The sequence below is a fragment of the Rana temporaria genome, chromosome 3 (genome assembly GCF_905171775.1).
Source record: "Rana temporaria chromosome 3, aRanTem1.1, whole genome shotgun sequence".
Lineage (NCBI taxonomy): Eukaryota > Metazoa > Chordata > Amphibia > Anura > Ranidae > Rana > Rana temporaria.
The window spans coordinates 441,388,626-441,407,942 of NC_053491.1; the positions used below are offsets into that span (position 1 = coordinate 441,388,626).

Consider the following 19,317-nt stretch of genomic DNA (forward strand, 5'->3'; position numbering starts at 1 on the left):
TCCCGACCGCCGCATGTATATGTACGTCCACAGGATGGCACGTACAGGCAATAGTAGTAAAAAAAAAAAAATTAATAAAAATGCAATAAAACTATCCCCTATTTTGTAAACGTTATAAATTTTGCGCAAACCAACCGATAAACGCTTATTGCGAATTTTTTTTTTTTTTTTTTTTTTTTTTTTTTTTTACCAAAAATAGGTAGAAGAATACGTATCGGCCTAAACTGAGGGAAAAAAATGTTTTATATATGTTTTTGGGGGATATTTATTATAGCAAAAAGTAAAAAATATTGCATTTTTTTTTAAATTGTCGCTTTATTTTTGTTTATAGCGCAAAAAATAAAAACCGCAGAGGTGATCAAATACCATCAAAAGAAAGCTCTATTTGTGGGGAAAAAAGGATGCCAATTTTGTTTGGGAGCCACGTTGCACGACCGCGCAATTGTCTGTTAAAGCGACGCAGTGCCAAATTGTAAAAAACGCCTTTGGGCATTTAGCAGCATATTGGTCCGGGGCTTAAGTGGTTAAAGAAGCCTTTCCTACTTCTAATACTAACTACTTCTAACTAATACTGTTTTACTTTCTCCATCAGCTCATCCCCCACAATTATTACATTTTTGAATCAATTGACCCTCCCTCTTAGATTGTAAGCTCGAACGAACAGGGCTCCCTGATTCTCTTGTACCCAATTGCAATGAAACTCTGTCTGCGCAGGGCTGTAGTCATAGGGATGGGGTGAGCACATTCTGCTTTCCACCATGCAAAACGGCTCAGATGCTGGTGGAAAGCAAGAAGAGGAGAGACAGGAAATGGCATTTTCAAACCTGGATTACTGTATTTTGGAGGTCAAAAGGAAAAAAGAGGTAAGTGATGTTTAAATGCTCTAGCTTACACCAATCAATTGATCTAATAAAAAATTAACCTTTATCCCTGGTTCACACTGGGTACGATTTGGAACGATTTGAGATGCGATTTGACATGTCAAATCGCATCTCAAATCGGCGGCAATTGTCGGCAATGGCACTGTCCTAATCAGTGCGACGCCGCATCTGCGATTTCAAAAAGTAGTACTACTTTTTGCGATTTCGGGCCGCGATTTACATTAAATTGCGGCCGAAATCGCAGCCGCAAAATCGCGGTAAAATCGCGCATTTTACCGCGATTTTGAATTCGCAGCAGTGTTGAACCTAGGCTTAGTGTTCCTTTAAGCGCTGTGCAAGCTGTTGGCGCTATATAAAACCTGAATAATAATTTGAAATCCCTAAATTTTCCTCCCATCTTTCAACAGTCTAATGCCATCCCAAGGCTCTTCCTTCAAGCCTTCAAATTGTTTATCTGCCAGGTAGCCAATCCTTCCTAAAAATTACAGTATTAGGGTGGTTTTCTAGTTGTCGATGGAGGTGACTCTTAAAAAAAAAAAAAAAAAATGGTCTCCAGAATTGGACAGACTGGCTCTTGAATGCCTCATTTTGCTTTATTTTCAAGGTTGTGACTTTGGACACATTGAGGGAGATGTACAAAAACTGGTGCAGCTGTGCGTAATTACCAATCGACTTCTAATTTCAGCTTCTTCGATCAAAGCAGGCCATACACGAATTTCGAACAAATTTTATTTTCAAAATCAACGTGTTTTTTTTTTTTTTTTTTTTATTAGGTTTTTTTTTGTGATCCGATGCCACCATTGATTTTCGAAATTCGGCCGACCAAACCTTCATGTTGCCGGAAATATTCGTTTCTCTCCGGGAATATTCGTTTCTCTCCGGGAATATTCGTTTCTCTCCGGGAATATTCGTTTCTCTCCGGGAATATTCGTTTCTTGCATATGCGCATTTTATTTTTCTATTCCATTTCTCGCACGATTCTCCCATCATTGATAAGAAAATCGTTTGTTTTTCAATAAATGTCAGATTCCTCAAATTTGATTGCCGCACAAAAATCGTCTGTTGCTGCAGCCCACTAACGGTGTGAGATTTGTACGAAAATACTTTTATACGATTTTCTAACGAAAAATCTTTCGAAATTCGAACCGTGTATGGCCGCCTTAAGCTTTGACAGTAAAACCTGGAAGCTGATTGGTTACTATGCACAGCTGCACCAGTTTTATTAAATCCTCCCCCTTAAAATTCTAGTCTGCAACTTAAAAGGAGTTCACCCCCCCCCCACCCAAAAAATTAAGTCAGCAGCTACAAATACTATAGCTGCTGACTATTACTTTTAGGGCACTTGCCTGTCCAGGCATCCATTGGTGGTCTCGCCCAAGCCGATTCTTGAATCGTCTCTCGGGTGCAGATGTCGTCATCTTGATTAAGATGCATGTAGATGTTAAGATGCTGAATGAGGCTGGGAAAGATGAGCAGCACTGATATGCAAGAAGAGATGGGGAAAACTGTATATTTTGGGAAAAGTTTTGATGCACAGTGCAAAAATCAAACCCAAAAGTATATTAAGGTAGAGGATGCATGGTGATCAAAATGAGCTTGGTATGTTTGCTTCAATGGTTTCTGGTCTCAAAAGGGTTAAAGGACTGTACACAAGTGGTACCCAGATAATACAGATAAAGGAAGTATTGGCTCAGGAAGTCTTATGAAATCTTGTTCTATTTAGAGCGCATGTATGTGTCTTTATAAGTTGCATTGTCTGCACAAATCTAAATGAATTGTGAACCCTTTACTGCTGATTACTGCTTACTGCTACTGTGGTTCTATAGAGGAGTAGATTGAAAATGATCTTTCCTTCTACCGCAGAAATGTTTCCATTTTATTATTGAGTTTACAGCTGGAGTATACAGGCTACTGCTGTTGCTCCTGGATTGAGACTTTCTCTTGTAGGGGCAGTTACACATTGGGGGAGGTGTTACCCCCTAGAGCACAAGTGTCAAACACAAGGCCCGTGGGCCGAATCTGGTCCTCTGGGCCATTTAATGTGACCCTCGCACCTCGTCTGCAACTGCTGGAAAGCTCCAGCCCTCCTCTGGTCCTCCTCAAGACCCTTACTTTCTGCCTTTTTAAGCAATGCATCTGGCTTCTTCCCAGCAGCAGCGTAAGGAAAGGGGGGTGCACTGTGATGTAAGGGAGAGTTGGGCACTCAACTTTTGATGGTGGGGTAGCTTGACATCTAATGTAAAGGGGAGGGGGATGCGCTGGACATCTGTTATAGATGCAATCCTTTTGAGGGCAATCATAATGCTAATGCGTCCCACAATGAAATTGAGTTTGACACCCCTGCCTTAGAGTATCGGAGATGGCCAGAGAATGATTCAGCGCAGTCCTGAAACCCCAGAACTGTCAGAGCCCTTAGAAAACACCAGAGAGGGTGAGAGGGTAAGAAAGCCAGTAAACACAATGGGGTGTGTGTATTTGTGTATTTTTATGTAACAGGTGGCCTCGCCAATATGGAGGCTCCTGAGGCTGGTAGGGGCCAGGGCCAAGTCTGTGATTTACCGGATCGAAAGATGTTCTGTAGTACAGCAAATTGTTTTCTATATCAAGTTTATTTTTACCTTTTTTTTTTTTTTTTATAGTGTTGAGTATTTACAGATGACGCTTATCAGTTCACCTGTATAGTCCCTTTTTAATATGGCGCATTTATGTGCTTTAAGCTATTTCCTTACATTCCTTTTTTATTTTTATTTCTTCAAGGCTTAAGGACAATTGGCGTTATAACCAAACTGGATCTTATGGATGAGGGAACAGATGCCAGAGATATTCTAGAGAACAAGCTGCTACCTTTACGGAGAGGTAAGGAGGTCGTCTGCAAGTGAATGTGACATGGGGTGACTGAGCTTTGAACTCTAACGAGAACTGTTAAATTTTAGCTCTATCTTGGAAGCTAAACACACAGATATAATTCATAGATGTAGATTGTCTTTTTACCTGCAGAACGTTTTATTTTCCTGTTAGTACATTGCGGGATACATGAGTATTTGTGTACATTGGGTTTATATTCCTTCCTTCAGAAGATTGGACACTGGAAATACAAAAGCTAGAAGGGCAGTCCAGTATACATACTCCCACTCTTGTGGGCATTTTTAGTGTCCTTAGGAAATTATTTGCTTTTCTCAGAGAACACCTTGGCCTCATATTTGCAGCTTCTGGATCCACTATTACTTGGTACCCAGGCTCTGCCCAGGTAGAAATGGTGCTGACCTTGGTTAGTCACTGGGTTGTTTACTGGTTCAGACCCGTGTTCCACCTGTCACAGGGTGCCATTTCCCTGAAGACCCCTTAGGGCAGTGATGGTGAACCTTGGCACTCCAGATGTTTTGGAACTACATTTCCCATGATGCTCATGCACTCTAAAGTGTAATTGAGCATCATGGGAAATGTAGTTCCAAAACATCTGGGGTGCCAAGGTTCGCCATCACTGCTTTAGGGGGTATGACTACTGGAAGGATTTAGAATTTCCAAAGGGTGATATATCCTTGAACTTGCCTGGCACTCTACAGCCCCTGCATTTGGGGGATTGTGGGGTACATTCCAGACCACTGCTGCAATGGGTGCTTTTATGTCTACTTTTATGTCTACCTGATTGTACCCATTTGTACCCTGATTGAGTTCCAGCTGAGACTCTTACAGCCGTGGTCAGGTGGCAGACCTAGAATGCTGGAGCACTTTGGAATTGGCTCCCATCTTTTTTTTTTTTTATCCAGCATCTATTTTAGTTTAGGCTGCGTGGCCCATTTTTTTATCGGGTGTTCGTCCAAATGGCCTGCTGTACCGCCTGGCTGTGTATGCACATGCTGCTTCCTGGTTAAGTGTGCAGCCTCACTGCATACCACCCTAGAAGCTGCACCACTGAACAGCTGCTGTCTGTGAGAAACCCTTGTGGGGCCTATACTTTACACATTTGTGGTATGTTTGATCATTGGGGGGGATGGTCCTGTGGGCCCTCCTGGTTCCTGCTCCTCTGATGACCTCCAGGGTGGCTTGCACAGGCCGACACGACAACCTGGACATTTTGTCCCATGCTGGGGTTCACACCCTCCTTGGAGGCTTCCTAAGTTCATTCTGTGTATCCTAGGAAAGATTTTTCTCTGCACCAATGTTAGATTTTTGGTTTAGGTGCGTGCATTTTTAAATCTCCAAAAATTGGGTCTGGAACCATCTCATGGCTTGGGGTATCTGGGCATTATCTTACACATGGCCATTTCCAAGGTTTTCCTACCCTATAATGCACTCTAGTCTTTGCCACGTTCAGACTCTGCAATCTAGGAGCCAGCTGACCTTTCATTTAATGATGGTGTTTTCCTTTTGAGGCAGTTCCATTTGCCCAGTTTCACTCCATATCCTTACAACTCCACATTCTACCAGTGTGGGACAAGAGGGTGGTAGTAGTGTATGGATTATCCCAAGGCTTGCACTGGAGTGGTGGGTTAAAATATGGGTGCTGGAATCTAGGAAATCCTTCCTTCCCAATGGTTTGGAAGGTGCTCATGACAGATGCCAGATTATCTGAACTCTGGACTGTCAGTGGTCATTACCTCTCTTTAATAAATCGTAGAATGGAGTTCTGCTTAAGACCCTTTTCACACTGAGGCAGTTTTCAGGCATTTAAGTGCTAGAAATCGCGGCTGAAAACTGCCTCACATGCCATCCGAATGTGAAACCCTGAGTGCATTCACACTGGGGTGCGCTTGCGGGACACTCCCAAAATGCCCCTGCCCATTGCAATAAATGGGCATTGCTTCTGAAGCGCCTGAAAAGCCCTTCAGAAGCGCCACAACACGGGCGTATTTAACCCCTTCTTTGGGGTTAAAAGCTCCCCACTAGCGGCCGAAAAGTGCCACTTAAACAGCGGGTAAAGTGCTGCTAAAATAAGCGGCACTTTACTGCTAACGCATGGGAGGCCTCAGTGTAAAAGGGGTCTTAACATGGCTTTTCCTGGGGGTTCCTAGGTCTCTCTGCATTGCTTTCATATGCTGCTGTGAATGACACCGACACCCTTCTCTCTTAGGTTACATTGGAGTGGTCAACAGAAGCCAGAAGGACATTGATGGTAAAAAGGATATCCGAGCGGCTCTTGCTGCCGAAAGAAAGTTCTTCCTCTCTCATCCTGGATACCGACATATAGCAGACAGAATGGGAACACCACATCTACAGAAAATGCTCAACCAGGTATCTGCTGCTTTCTGATATGCAAATTTGACAATGTGATATGTTCTTACTAATACAAGGACCAAGGAGATGTACATATTAAACCTCATGTATAGCTGCACAATGATGGGGGGCTCTCTTCTGTGTGTTTTTTTGGGGGGGTGGGCAAGTGCCTATGAATAGGCTCATTTTTGGGCAGTAAAGTCAGGATTGTCCATCTTCATGACAGCCTCACATCCCTATTGCTCCTTCATAGATTGCTGTCAATCCACCATTTAAACAGTTCTGTTGTGTTCTTGCATTTGTTCAGTGGAGGTACAGTTAGTAAATCGGAGCAAAGATCATTGATGACCACACAGAAACCCACAAAGTCAAATCAATGATAGATTGTTGACTGATTAATGTCGTTGGTAGATTACACTTTATTGATCCTGCTGGTTCATTGTGTGTGTGTGTGGACATTTTATTGGACTTGTGTTAGTGGTAGTAGCTGCGTTTAGTATCGGTGAGAGAGGGGCAACACTCTTACTGATGGGTAGAATTTCAAATGATGAAAAATAATGTTTAAGAATTTGTTTTTCTAAACCATTAGTGATGTCCAATCGACTTTCATTTTCAAGACAATTCAAAAGAGCAGAATGGAAAAAACACATTTTCTAACAGTGTATGTGGTTTTTGTTTAGAAAAGTCCATTCATTCCCAAAGCCAATTAAATCTTGTAAAACGTTCTAAAAAATTTCAAACACAATTTCCAGAACTTTTGAGCGACATTCTGTCTATCTTAAATTGTCCTCGTACTTTTCTGCAGCCGGTAGTTCTAACAAGCACAGGTACCACATTTTACAAGTCCATGGGTATGATTTTATTAGCAGAAATTAAAGCATTGACTTGTGTATCGGTTTCCTCTGTCTCCAATGTATAATGCTGAATCACCTGCTCTATCATTTTCTTAATGGCCAACGCTTAAACTCCCCTTGCAGCAACTTACCAATCACATTCGGGAAACACTTCCTGCATTGCGAAGTAAACTTCAGAGCCAGATGCTTTCTTTGGAGAAAGAGGTTGAAGAGTTCAAGAACTTCCGACCGGATGACCCCACAAGAAAAACAAAAGCTCTTCTCCAGTAAGTGGCAAAGCTTCCAGTATCTAGGTGGAGCTTCATTTATGTGCATGTGCCCTTTGCCTGTCACCGGGGCAGTTGTATGAGATTGGGTGGAGGGAGATTTGGATCCAATACAGTATCTCGTGATTACAGACTTTCATATTTGCAATATATTTGGAAAGGGGCAGCCACAGTTGCTCATTACCAAAAGAAAGTTTTGCTTTGTGTATGTAATTTATTATTATTATACAGGATTTATATAGCGCCAACAGTTTGTGCAGCGCTTTCATTGGTTTCTCTTATCACTTTAGTTTTGTTTTGTTAAATATAGTGGTGCACCGAAATAAAGTTCTGAATTTGACGGTAAATTTATATATATATATATATATATAATATATATATATATATATATATATATATATATATATATATATATATATATATATATATATATATATATATATATATATATATATATATATAAATTACACCATTTTGAAGCGCGTTTAAAAATCCTGATTGCTGCAGTTATGGTGCAAATTTGCCAAACTGCACCAAAAATGCACCTCCCCATTAAAATTGCAGCAAGAATGCATCAAAAATGCACCCGCGTTTTTTTTTTTTTTTTTTTTAATTTTATATTTTTTGCTCAATTGATTTATATAAAAATGTTCCTTGACTGAGAAAAAAAAGTACACAAACAGAAAAAAAGTAAGATAAAAGGGGAGAATACAAAAAATCTTTCAGTATCCATATTTCCTCTTCCTTTAAACATAACCATGTATAAAGTCTAGTCGTATGTATTCCTATACATGCCTATATATCTTTCCTCCCCATTCTTCAAAAAAAAAAAAAAAATACTAATATCATATTTTTTACTAAAACTCTATTGGATGCCCTTAAAACAAAAGTTATAAAAAGAGAACGGAGACAATAAAAGACATATGCAAATAGAGGGAACTCTATACACTTGTTTCTTTTCAGATCGTCTAAATCTTTTGCCTTTTTTGATGATTTTTTTTGAGTCACATGACCTATGAAAAACGCACCATAAGCAAGGTAATATTGCGTCAAAATCGCAGGCATCATCTGAACTTTTTTCTTTCAGCACAATGCTGAAAAACTGATTTAATTGTCGGTGGCCATAATTTCAGTGCATCACTAGTTGGATGTAATTTTAAAGTGCATATATATTTAAATAAGTGTAAAAAAATATTGTTGATCCTGCCTGAAATCTTGTGAGTTGTGATAACTGCGCTCTTATCGGTTACGTTGTTCTCAGTTCTGTGATCTAAAGAACACCTCCCTCTGTTGTATAGATGGACTGAGATTTTGTGTAGTCTGGTTCTAAGGTGGCAATGCTGCTCCTCCCATAGATACAGTACAGTGAGTGAGCATTGTCACCCTAGTACAATGTAGTATATTACTGGCAGGGAAAAAAAAAACCATGCTAATATATATATATATATATATATATATATATATATATATATATATATATATATATATATATATATATATATATATATATATATATATATATATATATATATTATATTTTTTAACTTTAATCTCTTATAGGATGGTCCAGCAGCTGGGGGTGGATTTTGAGAAGAGAATTGAGGGTTCTGGGGATCAGGTAGACACCCTAGAGCTCTCCGGAGGTGCCAGGATAAACCGAATTTTCCATGAGCGATTTCCATTTGAGCTTGTCAAGGTATAGTATAATTTATATCGTTTTACAATGTGGTGACCATGTTCTCCTTTTTTTTTTTTTTTTTTTTTTTGTGTTTATCATTACAGTGCATGATTGCTGTCTATATAATTCTCCGAATGCCTGGTTCATACACATTTTTAAGTAGAATTGTGGCCATGATTGACATTCAAATATTTACATGAAGACATGCAGTGGAGTCAGCCTGGTCTGGACACTGTGATCTGTGTAGAGGCTAAAAGCCAAGTCAAGGCTGAAAGGATGGAGAAAAATAAAAGATCTTCTGCCTTGCTTCCTATTTTTTATGTTAAAAAAAACACAAATCAAGCTTTCCCCTCCCGTCTTTCAGGACAGCCCACAATTGAGAGATACTCCTCCTCTTCCTCTAGGAAACACTGCGCCAGCCCATAAATTTCTCACTCCCCCTGCCAGACCTCAGTATTAGTGTTTCCTCCGGTGGGGAGACACTGTGCATGGGAACCTAGGCCAATTCAGGCAGAGGACTGAGGCCATCTATTTTACCTTAAGGAAGCAGAGGCTTCCAGGTGAATCCTGGTGCGGTGCAGGCCCACCATTAGCCACCCCTTCCACGCCGAGCGCGGCTCCTGGTTGCGGGGGACCCCTATCTCGTCCAGCGGGGCGCAGCGGGGGGGACATCCAGGCTCGCCCTGTACTACAGGCCGCAAAGAATTTTTTTGAAGCGGGCTGGACGGCGGGTGACGTCATTTCCGGCGTAGAGCGGATGTCTCCCCTTTGAACCGCGACTTCCGGTTCCGGGTCGCGGTGCTGATAGGAGGTCCGGGCGGACGCTGGAGGGAGTCGGATCTCGCACAGGCGAGGAGAAAGCTCTCAGCAAGCAGCCACCTGCAGTCATGTCGGCAGCATCTCCAGAGCCAGCCCTGACAACTGACGCTACCTCCAGCGAGCCTAAGGTAAGAGTACCCTGGGGAGGGGCGCTCTCTAGCTTAGGTTTGCCTCTCCATGTAGGGTTCAATGCATGGGGAGGCAAGCCCCCTGGGTGGCCAGGGGAGGGGGAGTCCTTAGTCCCAGGGTTTATAGGGGGCTAGGTGCACTCCCAGGGTTGTAACTAAATTTTTTAAATTTTTTAATTTTTTTTTTAAATTTTTTATTTTTATAACTGTTGTTTTCTGCCCTTTCTGTGTTTCAGAAAGCCATTGAAAAAACGGGTAGTGGAAGGCATAGCTCAAAGAGGAAGTGTGCCTCCTGTAGGGATGTCCTTCCAGAAACATGGACTAAGGTCCTATGTAGGGATTGCATTCAATCCCTGGTCAGGGAAAATGAATTAGAACAGGAGTCAGGACTTGCAGCCTCTGTTAAAGAACTGTCATCCACGTTCTCATTCAAATCTCTGTTTGAGAGATTACAGCCTTTGGCTGTCCCTACCCTGGTTACAACCCAGCCACAGGCTCAGGGTCCTGCTCCTGTCATACCCATTGCAGCAGCTATGGCAGATGTTTCCGCAGGCCCTTCCCAAGAGGAACAGGTTCCTCCAGATAGTGCCACCTCTGATTCTCAAGAGGGGTCAGAGGGAGAGGACCAGGACGGGGAGTCCAGGAAGCCCTCTAGGTACAAATTGTCACTGGATGAGGTAGAGGACCTCTTAGGGGCAGTTTACACAACCCTTGGTATCCAAACCGACAAGAAACCTCTTACCCTCCATGATCGAATGTACAGGGGTCTGGAGGAGCAAGAGAAAAAGGTCTTCCCAGTACATGATATACTGGTTGAGACCATTAAGAAGGAGTGGCAGGATCCTGAAAGGAAACCCTTTTTTTCCAGATCCCTAAAGAGGAGATTCCCTTTCTCAGAGGATCCTTTATCTGTTTGGAACAAAAGCCCCAAATTAGACGCCGCCTTCTCCCAAGTGTCCAGGAACACGGATTTAGCGTTCGAGGACATGGGGGTTTTGTCCGATGTTATGGACAAAAGAATGGATTCCCTATTAAAGAAATGTTGAGATTCTACTATGGGGAATCTTAAACCAGAACTTGCCGTCACGGTAATGGCTCGCAATCTGGAGCATTGGCTCTCTAAAATTCAGGAGCACATTGAAGCTGGTACGGATAAGGAAACTATTTTAGCCTCCTTCCCTACTATCCTGCAAGGAGTCGCTTATATAGCGGATGCCTCAGCGGAGTCAGTCCGCATGTCGGCCAGATCGGCGGTTCTGGCTAACTCGGCCAGAAGGGCCCTCTGGCTCAAGACTTGGACTGGCGACAGCGCCTCTAAATCCAAGTTATGTGGTATTCCCTTCACAGGGGACCTGCTTTTTGGCCCAGGCCTTGAAGCAGTACTAGACCGCACGGCGGACAAAAAGAAAGCCTTTCCTCCTAAAAAGAGAGTCACAGTACAGGCAGGAAGGGGGTTTCGTCCGCATAAGCAAAAAGGGGCCAAACCAGCAGGCCAAAAGAGGGTTTGGACCCCCAGGGGCAGAGGCAGAGGTGGAGCGATTTTTCACCCTCCTGTCCAGCCCCCTAAAAACCCATGACTTGTTAGTCAGGGTGGGAGGAAGACTGGGGACTTTTCTCCCACAATGGGAATCAATCTCCCCAAACCAGTTTGTCCTGGCGGTCATAAGAGGGGGATACCGACTGGAATTTTCATCACCTCCCCCCCAGAGATACCTAGTCGCCCATCTACCCAGGGACAAGGAGAAATCCGAAGCCTTGTTGGGAGCTCTAAGGGAGCTAGAGGATCAGAGTGTCATCCTCAGAGTTCCAAGGGCAGAGGAAGGAAGGGGATTTTATTCACACATCTTTGTGGTAAAGAAGCCCTCGGGAAAATACAGGTTAATCCTAAACCTAAAACAGATCCATTTCATACAGGAAATTCCGTATGGAATCAATTTATACAGTCAGAGCCCTCCTTCCCCTCAATTGTTTCATGGTATCTCTGGACCTCAGAGACGCATACTTACACGTCCCGATCGCAGAGAATTCTCAGAGTTATCTGCGATTGGCCGTTGACCTAGAGGGAATGATTGTACACCTCCAGTTCCAGGCTCTGCCATTCGGGCTATCCTCCTTGCCCCGGATTTTTACCAAAATCCTGGCAGAACCCTTAGCGTTTCTGCGACTTCAGGGAATATCCATCATAGCCTATCTGGACGACCTGCTACTTTTCGCAGCCTCGCCAGAGCAGCTATCCAGGGACCTGGAAGTGACCAAGAAGGTTCTAACGGACCTAGGGTGGTTACTGAACCTAGACAAGTCCAGTTTAATTCCATCCCAACAGATCACTTACCTAGGGTACCTGCTGGATTCTACTCTCTCAAGAGTGTTCCTCCCGGTAGAGAAAGTCAAGAAGTTGGACAGAGCAGTAGCTTCCCTCCAAAACAATCAACAGGTGTCACTAAGGTCCCTGATGTCAACGCTAGGTCTGCTGACATCTGCCCTCCCAGCCGTACAGTGGGCAGGGATTCACTTTCGCCCACTGCAGGCCTTCCTACTAAGGGTCTGGGATCACAGCCTAGAAACCCTAGACTCCTTGATTCTAGTACCCCTTCAGGTAAAGAGATCCCTCTGGTGGTGGAGAAAGGCCACCAACATTACCCAAGGACGTCTGTGGATTATCCCGGTGTCTCGGGTGGTAACCACAGACGCAAGCGGCAAGGGCTGGGGAGCGCACCTGGGGTCCCTTCCAGCGCAGGGTACCTGGGGTCTCCAAGATCTAAAAAGATCTTCCAATTGGAAGGAGCTGAGGGCAGTGGGCCTAGCCCTCAGGTTCTTTCAGGAGGAACTCCAGGGGCACCACATTCAGGTGAGATCGGACAATTCATCGGCCGTAGCCTATTTAAACAAGCAGGGCGGCACGAGAAGCGAAAGTTTGTCGGTCCTGACAGCAGAGATTCTGGGCTGGGCCGAGATCCACACCCTCTCCCTTTCGGCGGTCTTTCTGAGGGGAGAAAGAAACGTAACAGCAGACTTCCTCAGTCGGAGGCAGCTGAGGGAGGGCGAGTGGACCCTCAACCAGGAGGTCTTTCAGCTCCTGAACAAGAGATGGGGAACTCTGGAGGTGGACCTCTTCGCCTCAAGAGAAAATGCGAAGGCCCCCTGTTTCTTCTCCCTGAACAAGGGAGAAGGAGCAAGGGGAGTGGATGCCCTGTCCCAAAGCTGGAAGTTCGGAAGATGCTATGCATTCCCACCTCCGGTACTTCTTCCAGCAGTACTGAGAAAATTCCAATTAGAGCACACCTCTCTAGTCCTGGTAGCTCCTTACTGGCCCAAGAGGGCTTGGTTCTCAGTCCTCAAACAATTAGCGGCAGAACCACCCTTATTTCTACCTCAGCGGGAGGATCTTCTATCACAGGGCCCAGTCCTATGTCCACAAGTCCACAGGTGGAGGCTAGCAGCGTGGCTACTGAGGAAGCCATACTAAGATCCAAGGGATTTTCCGAAGGTTTAATTGCCACCCTCCTTAATAGTAGAAAAAAGGAGACCCGCAAAATTTACAAGAAGGTTTGGCTTCGTTTCAACGAATGGTGTGTAAATTGCCCCTGTTCTGTACAGAGCCCCACGGCTGTCTTAGAATTTCTTCAGTGTGGGGCAGATAAGGGTCTTTCGGTTAGCACCCTTAAAGGGCAGGTTTCGGCACTTACGGTGTATTTAGAAAAACCTCTGGCCACCAGTCCCTGGATAGTCAGGTTCTTTAAAGCACTATCCAGACAGAGACCAGCTCGAGGGCCACCCTTTCCCAGTTGGGACCTGTCTCTGGTATTGCGTACCCTAACGGGTACTCCCTTTGAGCCCTTAGATAATTGTTCTCTAAGGGATTTAACCTTAAAAACAGCTTTTTTGGTTGCAGTGACCACTGCTAGGAGGGTCAGCGAGCTAGAAGCTCTATCGATCAGACCCCCTTTTTGTGTTATTTTCCCGGATCGGGTCGTTTTCAAGACCGATCCAGCCTTTCTTCCTAAAGTGACTTCAAAGTTTCACAGGAGTCAAGATATAGTTTTACCCTCTTTTTGTTCCAACCCTTCGGGGGAAAGGGAACGACGTTTCAGTACGTTAGATGTTAGGAGAAGTATCCTACATTATTTAGAGGTGACTAAACCGTTTAGACGGTCAGACTCACTATTTGTTTTATTTTCTGGAACCAGGAAGGGATGCAAAGCATCCAGGCGCACTATTGCCAGGTGGCTAAGACTAAGCATTGAGCAAGCATACACTTTGGCTGGTAGGGATATCCCTACAGGAATTAAAGCACACTCCACTCGAGCGCTGGCAACCTCTCAAGCAGAAAGAGCGGGAGCAACGCCGGAACAGATTTGCAAAGCAGCAACATGGTCCAGCTACACCACCTTCGTTAAACACTACAGGGTGGACCTGGTTTCGGCAGGTGAGCAAGCCTTTGGACGAAAGGTTTTGCAAGCCATAGTCCCACCCTAGTTGGTAAGTTCTCGGTTATCCTCTCAATTGTGGGCTGTCCTGAAAGACGGGAGGGGAAAAATAGAGTTACGTACCGGTAACGTCTTTTCCAGTAGTCTTTCAGGACAGCCCTGGGTACCCACCCGAATAGAGGAAGTCTGATTTCAAGACCAGGACATGATGTTGATATGTAATTGTATGTTATTAACATGTTCTTGTGTCTCCCCAGCTGACCGGAGGTGCTCGTATAAATACTGAGGTCTGGCAGGGGGAGTGAGAAATTTATGGGCTGGCGCAGTGTTTCCTAGAGGAAGAGGAGGAGTATCTCTCAATTGTGGGCTGTCCTGAAAGACTACTGGAAAAGACGTTACCGGTACGTAACTCTATTTTTTCTTTTGGTGGTCTTTCATCTCTGCAGTTTTTATATTTTGTGCCAAAAAAAACACACCAATATTTTTTCCTTTTTGATAGAAAATCCACTATATTACCAAAAGTATTGGTACGCCTGCCTTTACACGCACATGAACTTTAATGGTGTCTTATGCCGCGTACACACGATCGGAATTTCCGATGAAAAAAGTCCATCGGAAATTCTGATCGTGTGGGTCCCATCTGGCTTTTTTCCATCAGAGTAAAAAAATAGAACATGTTTTACATTTTTCCGATGGGGGAGAAAAAAACGATCGGAAATTCCTATCGTCTGTATGCAACTCAGACGAAGAAAAAACCCACGCATTCTCAGAATCAAGTCAATGCATGCTCAGAAGCATTGAACTTAAAGGGGTTGTAAAGAAAAACATATTTTTTTTTAATAATAAGCATCCTTTACCTGCAGACATTCCTCTTTTCACTTCCTCATTGTTTGTTTTTGCTCAGAAGTTGCTCTATTTCTTCTCTGTTCTGTTCACTTCCTGCTTGTCTGATTTTACTGACCACCGTGATGGGAGGCTTTACTGCGGTGGTCAGTGACGCGCTCACCCCCTCCTAGGAACTACATCTGTGTGGCAGGACGCTCTCTACGTGTTAGAGACTTCAAGGAGGTGTGAATTGCTGGGCGTGCCGCAATGCATACTGGGAAATGTAGTTCTTACATGAACGAGCGCCGCAAACCAGGATGTGAATAAGAGAACAGAAACTAGAACGCCGGAGGTGATATAGATGAAGGAATTTAATAGGTATTTACTTGTTTTTTAACAGAATCATTACACTATTCTGTCTACCTTGCAGACATTAATTTTAGGCAACATTTGTTTTTTTCTCTTAGTGACCATTTAATTTTTTTGGGCTCGTTCGGAATTTAGTCTGACAGTGTGTATGCAAGACTGATGGAAGTCGGCTTCATCGGAATTCCGACGGAAAAATTCAATCGGATTTTATTTCATCAAATTCCGATCGTGTGTACGCGGCATTAGTCTGTAGGGTTCAATATTGAGTTTCCCCCCCCCCCCCCCCTTTGCAGCTATAATGGCTTAAATTCTTCTGGAAGGCTGTCCACAAGGTTTAGGAGTGTGTCTATGGGAATGTTTGGCCATTCTTCCAGAAGTACATTTCGGAGATCAGGCACTGATGTCTGACAAGAAGGCTTGGCTCGCAGTCTCCGCTTGAATTCATCCCAAAGGTGTTCTATCGGGTTGAGGTCAGGACTCTGTGCAGGCCAGTCAAGTTCCTCCATCCCAAACTCGCTCATCCATGTCTTTATGGACATTGGGTACAGTTGTTCCATCTGCGAGAAATTCAGTCAAACTATCACTGGAGTGATAAATGGTCTGGCGATGAAGGGGAATATACAAGCTAGTACTGAATTGGTTAACAACTAGCGGCAGCATGATGCTTACACCTGCTGAAAGTTCCACTTCTATTCTGGACAGATGTACTGTAGGAAGGTTTGAAAAGGTTAATGAAGGATTTGCTATTTTATTTTTTCCCACTGAACCGTGGTACTCCAATGTTCCCTGCAGTTTTTGACCCACTTCAGATGCTGTAGTGCAGATGGCAGAGTGCCTGAAAACCAGGCAGAACTGTGCTGGAAGATATGCAGGTGCATACACTTCAATACTTTGAACGTGGCTTATGTTCTTTCCATGAGATTACTGTATTTTTTTTGGGCTACTTGTTTCCATCCTTTAGCAGGCCTGGGCAAATGTTTTTCAAATTCTGGGAGCTAGCAACCAGTTTGATTAGATCTCTACCTTGCTCCCCAAGTAATATACAGCTTCTATAAGGAAGCCAAATGTTTCAGAACACAGAGAAAGTGGGATCCAACTCGCCATCGTGGTGTGCAATATATTACTAAGCAGGCAAGATCTTAGTGGAGGCGCTTAAAGGGGCTGTAAAGGTACCATTTTTTTTTTTTTTCCTAAATAGCTTCCTTTACCTTAGTGCAGTCCTCCTTCACTTACCTCATCCTTCCATTTTGCTTTTAAATGTTCTTATTTCTTCTGACAAATCCTTACTTCCTGTTCTTCTGTCTGTAACTCAGTAATGCGAGGCTTTCTCCCTGGTGTGGAGTGTCGTGCTCGCCCCCTCCCTTGGACTAAAGGAGAGTCAGGACGCCCACTAACACACAGCTCCTTTCTCGATCTACAACGTAGAGAGTGTCCTGACTCTCCTGTAGTCCAAGGAAGGGGTCGAGCACGACACTCCACACCAGGGAAAAAGCCTTGCATTACTGAGTTACAGACAGAAGAACAGGAAGTGAGGATTTGTCAGAAGAAATAAGAACATTTAAAAGCAAAATGGAAGGATGAGGTAAGTGAAGGAGGACTGCACTAAGGTAAAGGAAGCCATTTAAGAAAAAAAATTGTACCTTTACAACACATTTTAAAGCCTAACTCCAGGTTTTATGTCTCTTTAAATAGTTAATTTTGGCCAAGCCCAAATGGTTTCCATTAAGATGTCAAATCAAGCTTTGTATTTGTTCATAAAAATGTAATGCTTCCTGTGAATGCTGGAGCTGCGCTCAATGACTAGATTTTTGTTCCGGGAACAGGACTAGAAGTCCCGTAGCACTGACATACAGTCCTATACAGTGATGACAGCAGCCTCCGTAATGGAAATTTTTACTTTGCCCACACAAACTATTTTTATGTACTGCTCGTCCACCCTATATCTGATATACGGCCTCACGCCCGTTCTCTAGTTTTCGGAGGGCGTCCCCGGATGTCCTCCCCTCACTGTGTCCGATCACAGGTGATCACTGAAACCGTTTGTGAGGGAAGGAGAGCCGGATCTGTAAGGGGGGCAGTGAGTAGTTGTACACAGGACACTGATTGTCAATACATCCCTGTCTGTGACGCCTCGTCGGTGCTCATCAATATAAAATAAGTAATTCTTTCTCAACTAAGGAACGTATTTACATTTTCTGTCTTATTTTTTTGGGCAAAAAATGAAACCCCAGTGGTGATTAAATACCACCAAAAGAAATCTGTCTCAAAACAATGATAAACATGTCATATGGGTACAGTGTTGCATGACTGAGTAATTGTCATTCAAAGTGTGACGGCGATGAAATCTGAAAATTGGCCTGGGAAAGAAGGGTGTGAAATGGTCCAGTATTTAATTGGTTAAAGTAACACAAAACCTTGTGTCAAGCTTTAAAGCGATTTGTAAACCTCAGACATGAAATATGAACAAAGCCTATCCCTCTATAGTTTGTACTTGTCTTAATCCAGAGCATCAAGTGTCTTTTCTAGCCTTCCTCTACTATCGGCATTAGTCACTTCTGGCAAGTTTTTCTGACACCAAGAGAAAAATGGTGACGGGGAGGGAGCCACAGTTGATTGACAGCCTCTGCTCTGTTTCTGTGTGCTGTGTGGAGGGGGTGTGTCCCTTCCATCCAATCAGCTCTCTCCCCCTGCTTTTCAGAGATGAGGTTCTGTGTACATTCTGCACTTTTAATGGATATAGGCAAAAGCCGGCTGCAGATAAACGGGTACAATTGATTAAGGAGCATTTCTTTCATCTATGTGTAGCACCTGAGGCCAGTCTCTTCACTGGGTGTATGTGTGAGGGTTTACAAATGCTTTAAAGTGGAATATTTGCCCACTTTACTTCCCCTTTACGGGCAGGATGTCCTGGCAGCCTTGGCACTTCTGTGTATGTAGTTAAACCTGTTCTATTACTTCTAACATTTATTTTCAGAATTCTGTATATATAGCGCCTTCCTTTTACCCTCTCATCCACTTCCCATTAATATTTCATATGCCCTCATTATTTTGTAGAACCAGCATGTTGAACTGATGTTTTTTGGGATATATGCTGCCCTTGTTCTCCTTTGTGGCCTTCAGCTACTTAAAGATTCAAAATTGCAAGAGGCTTCAAACTTCTGTAACCCTACTTGCATTCTTTTCAAGGTCTTGTAAAATGTTTTATTGTAACTTTTTTAAGATCTCTGTTTGCAAAATACAATAAATACACAAAGTTATGAGGCATCTGCAAAATTAAATGATTTGTAACTAGCTTCTGATACATAACCTTTTGTAGTGTTATGATTAGAAAAGTACAAGTGCAACCCTTAGTTCCAGAACACCAATGTGTTTCTACTGATTATCAAATTAAAGTATTGATCACATTTATTCATTTTCCCCTCCTGTTTTGTCTAAAACCTCATGCACACATTTGCTTAGCAGCTTGATTGGTTTCCCTTGTATTGGTCTGCTATATGTGGCAAATGTGCTTCCCTGGGCACCAAGAAGCACGGGGGATTTAACAACGCAGCACAGGAGCTGCTAAGTTTCAAGGGTATCTATTGACTTGTGTACGTTTTGTTAGAAGTAATTTCCCATTGATATACGTGTTTTCTTGTGGGCGTACACGTAAAGGAAGTTAGGGGGATTTATTCCCAACAAAGACACAGACCACAAAAAATGTATTTTAAAGCAACCTTTTTTTTTTTTTCATTCCTGCGTTACATTTATCAGAACCATTATGTTGTGGTGGTTCAAATCACATGTCGGCTATCTCTTCTTTTTCTGTGCCCCGTACCTTCAACTATCTTGAGATGAACACCTTACTTCGGTCCTA

At 43.4% G+C, this 19,317-nt stretch overlaps 1 protein-coding gene across 5 annotated transcripts in view; it reads left to right on the top strand.

Annotated features, from left to right (window-relative positions):
* Positions 1 to 19,317, top strand: part of DNM2 (dynamin 2) — a 184,342-nt gene that overhangs the window by 92,250 nt on the left and 72,775 nt on the right. For all 5 annotated transcript variants that reach the window (XM_040346452.1, XM_040346448.1, XM_040346449.1 and 2 more), the window contains exons 5-8: positions 3,639 to 3,737; positions 5,953 to 6,113; positions 7,073 to 7,215; positions 8,776 to 8,911. In XM_040346452.1, coding sequence (XP_040202386.1) covers positions 3,639 to 3,737; positions 5,953 to 6,113; positions 7,073 to 7,215; positions 8,776 to 8,911 — 539 coding nt within the window. The remainder of the gene's footprint in view (positions 1 to 3,638; positions 3,738 to 5,952; positions 6,114 to 7,072; positions 7,216 to 8,775; positions 8,912 to 19,317) is intronic.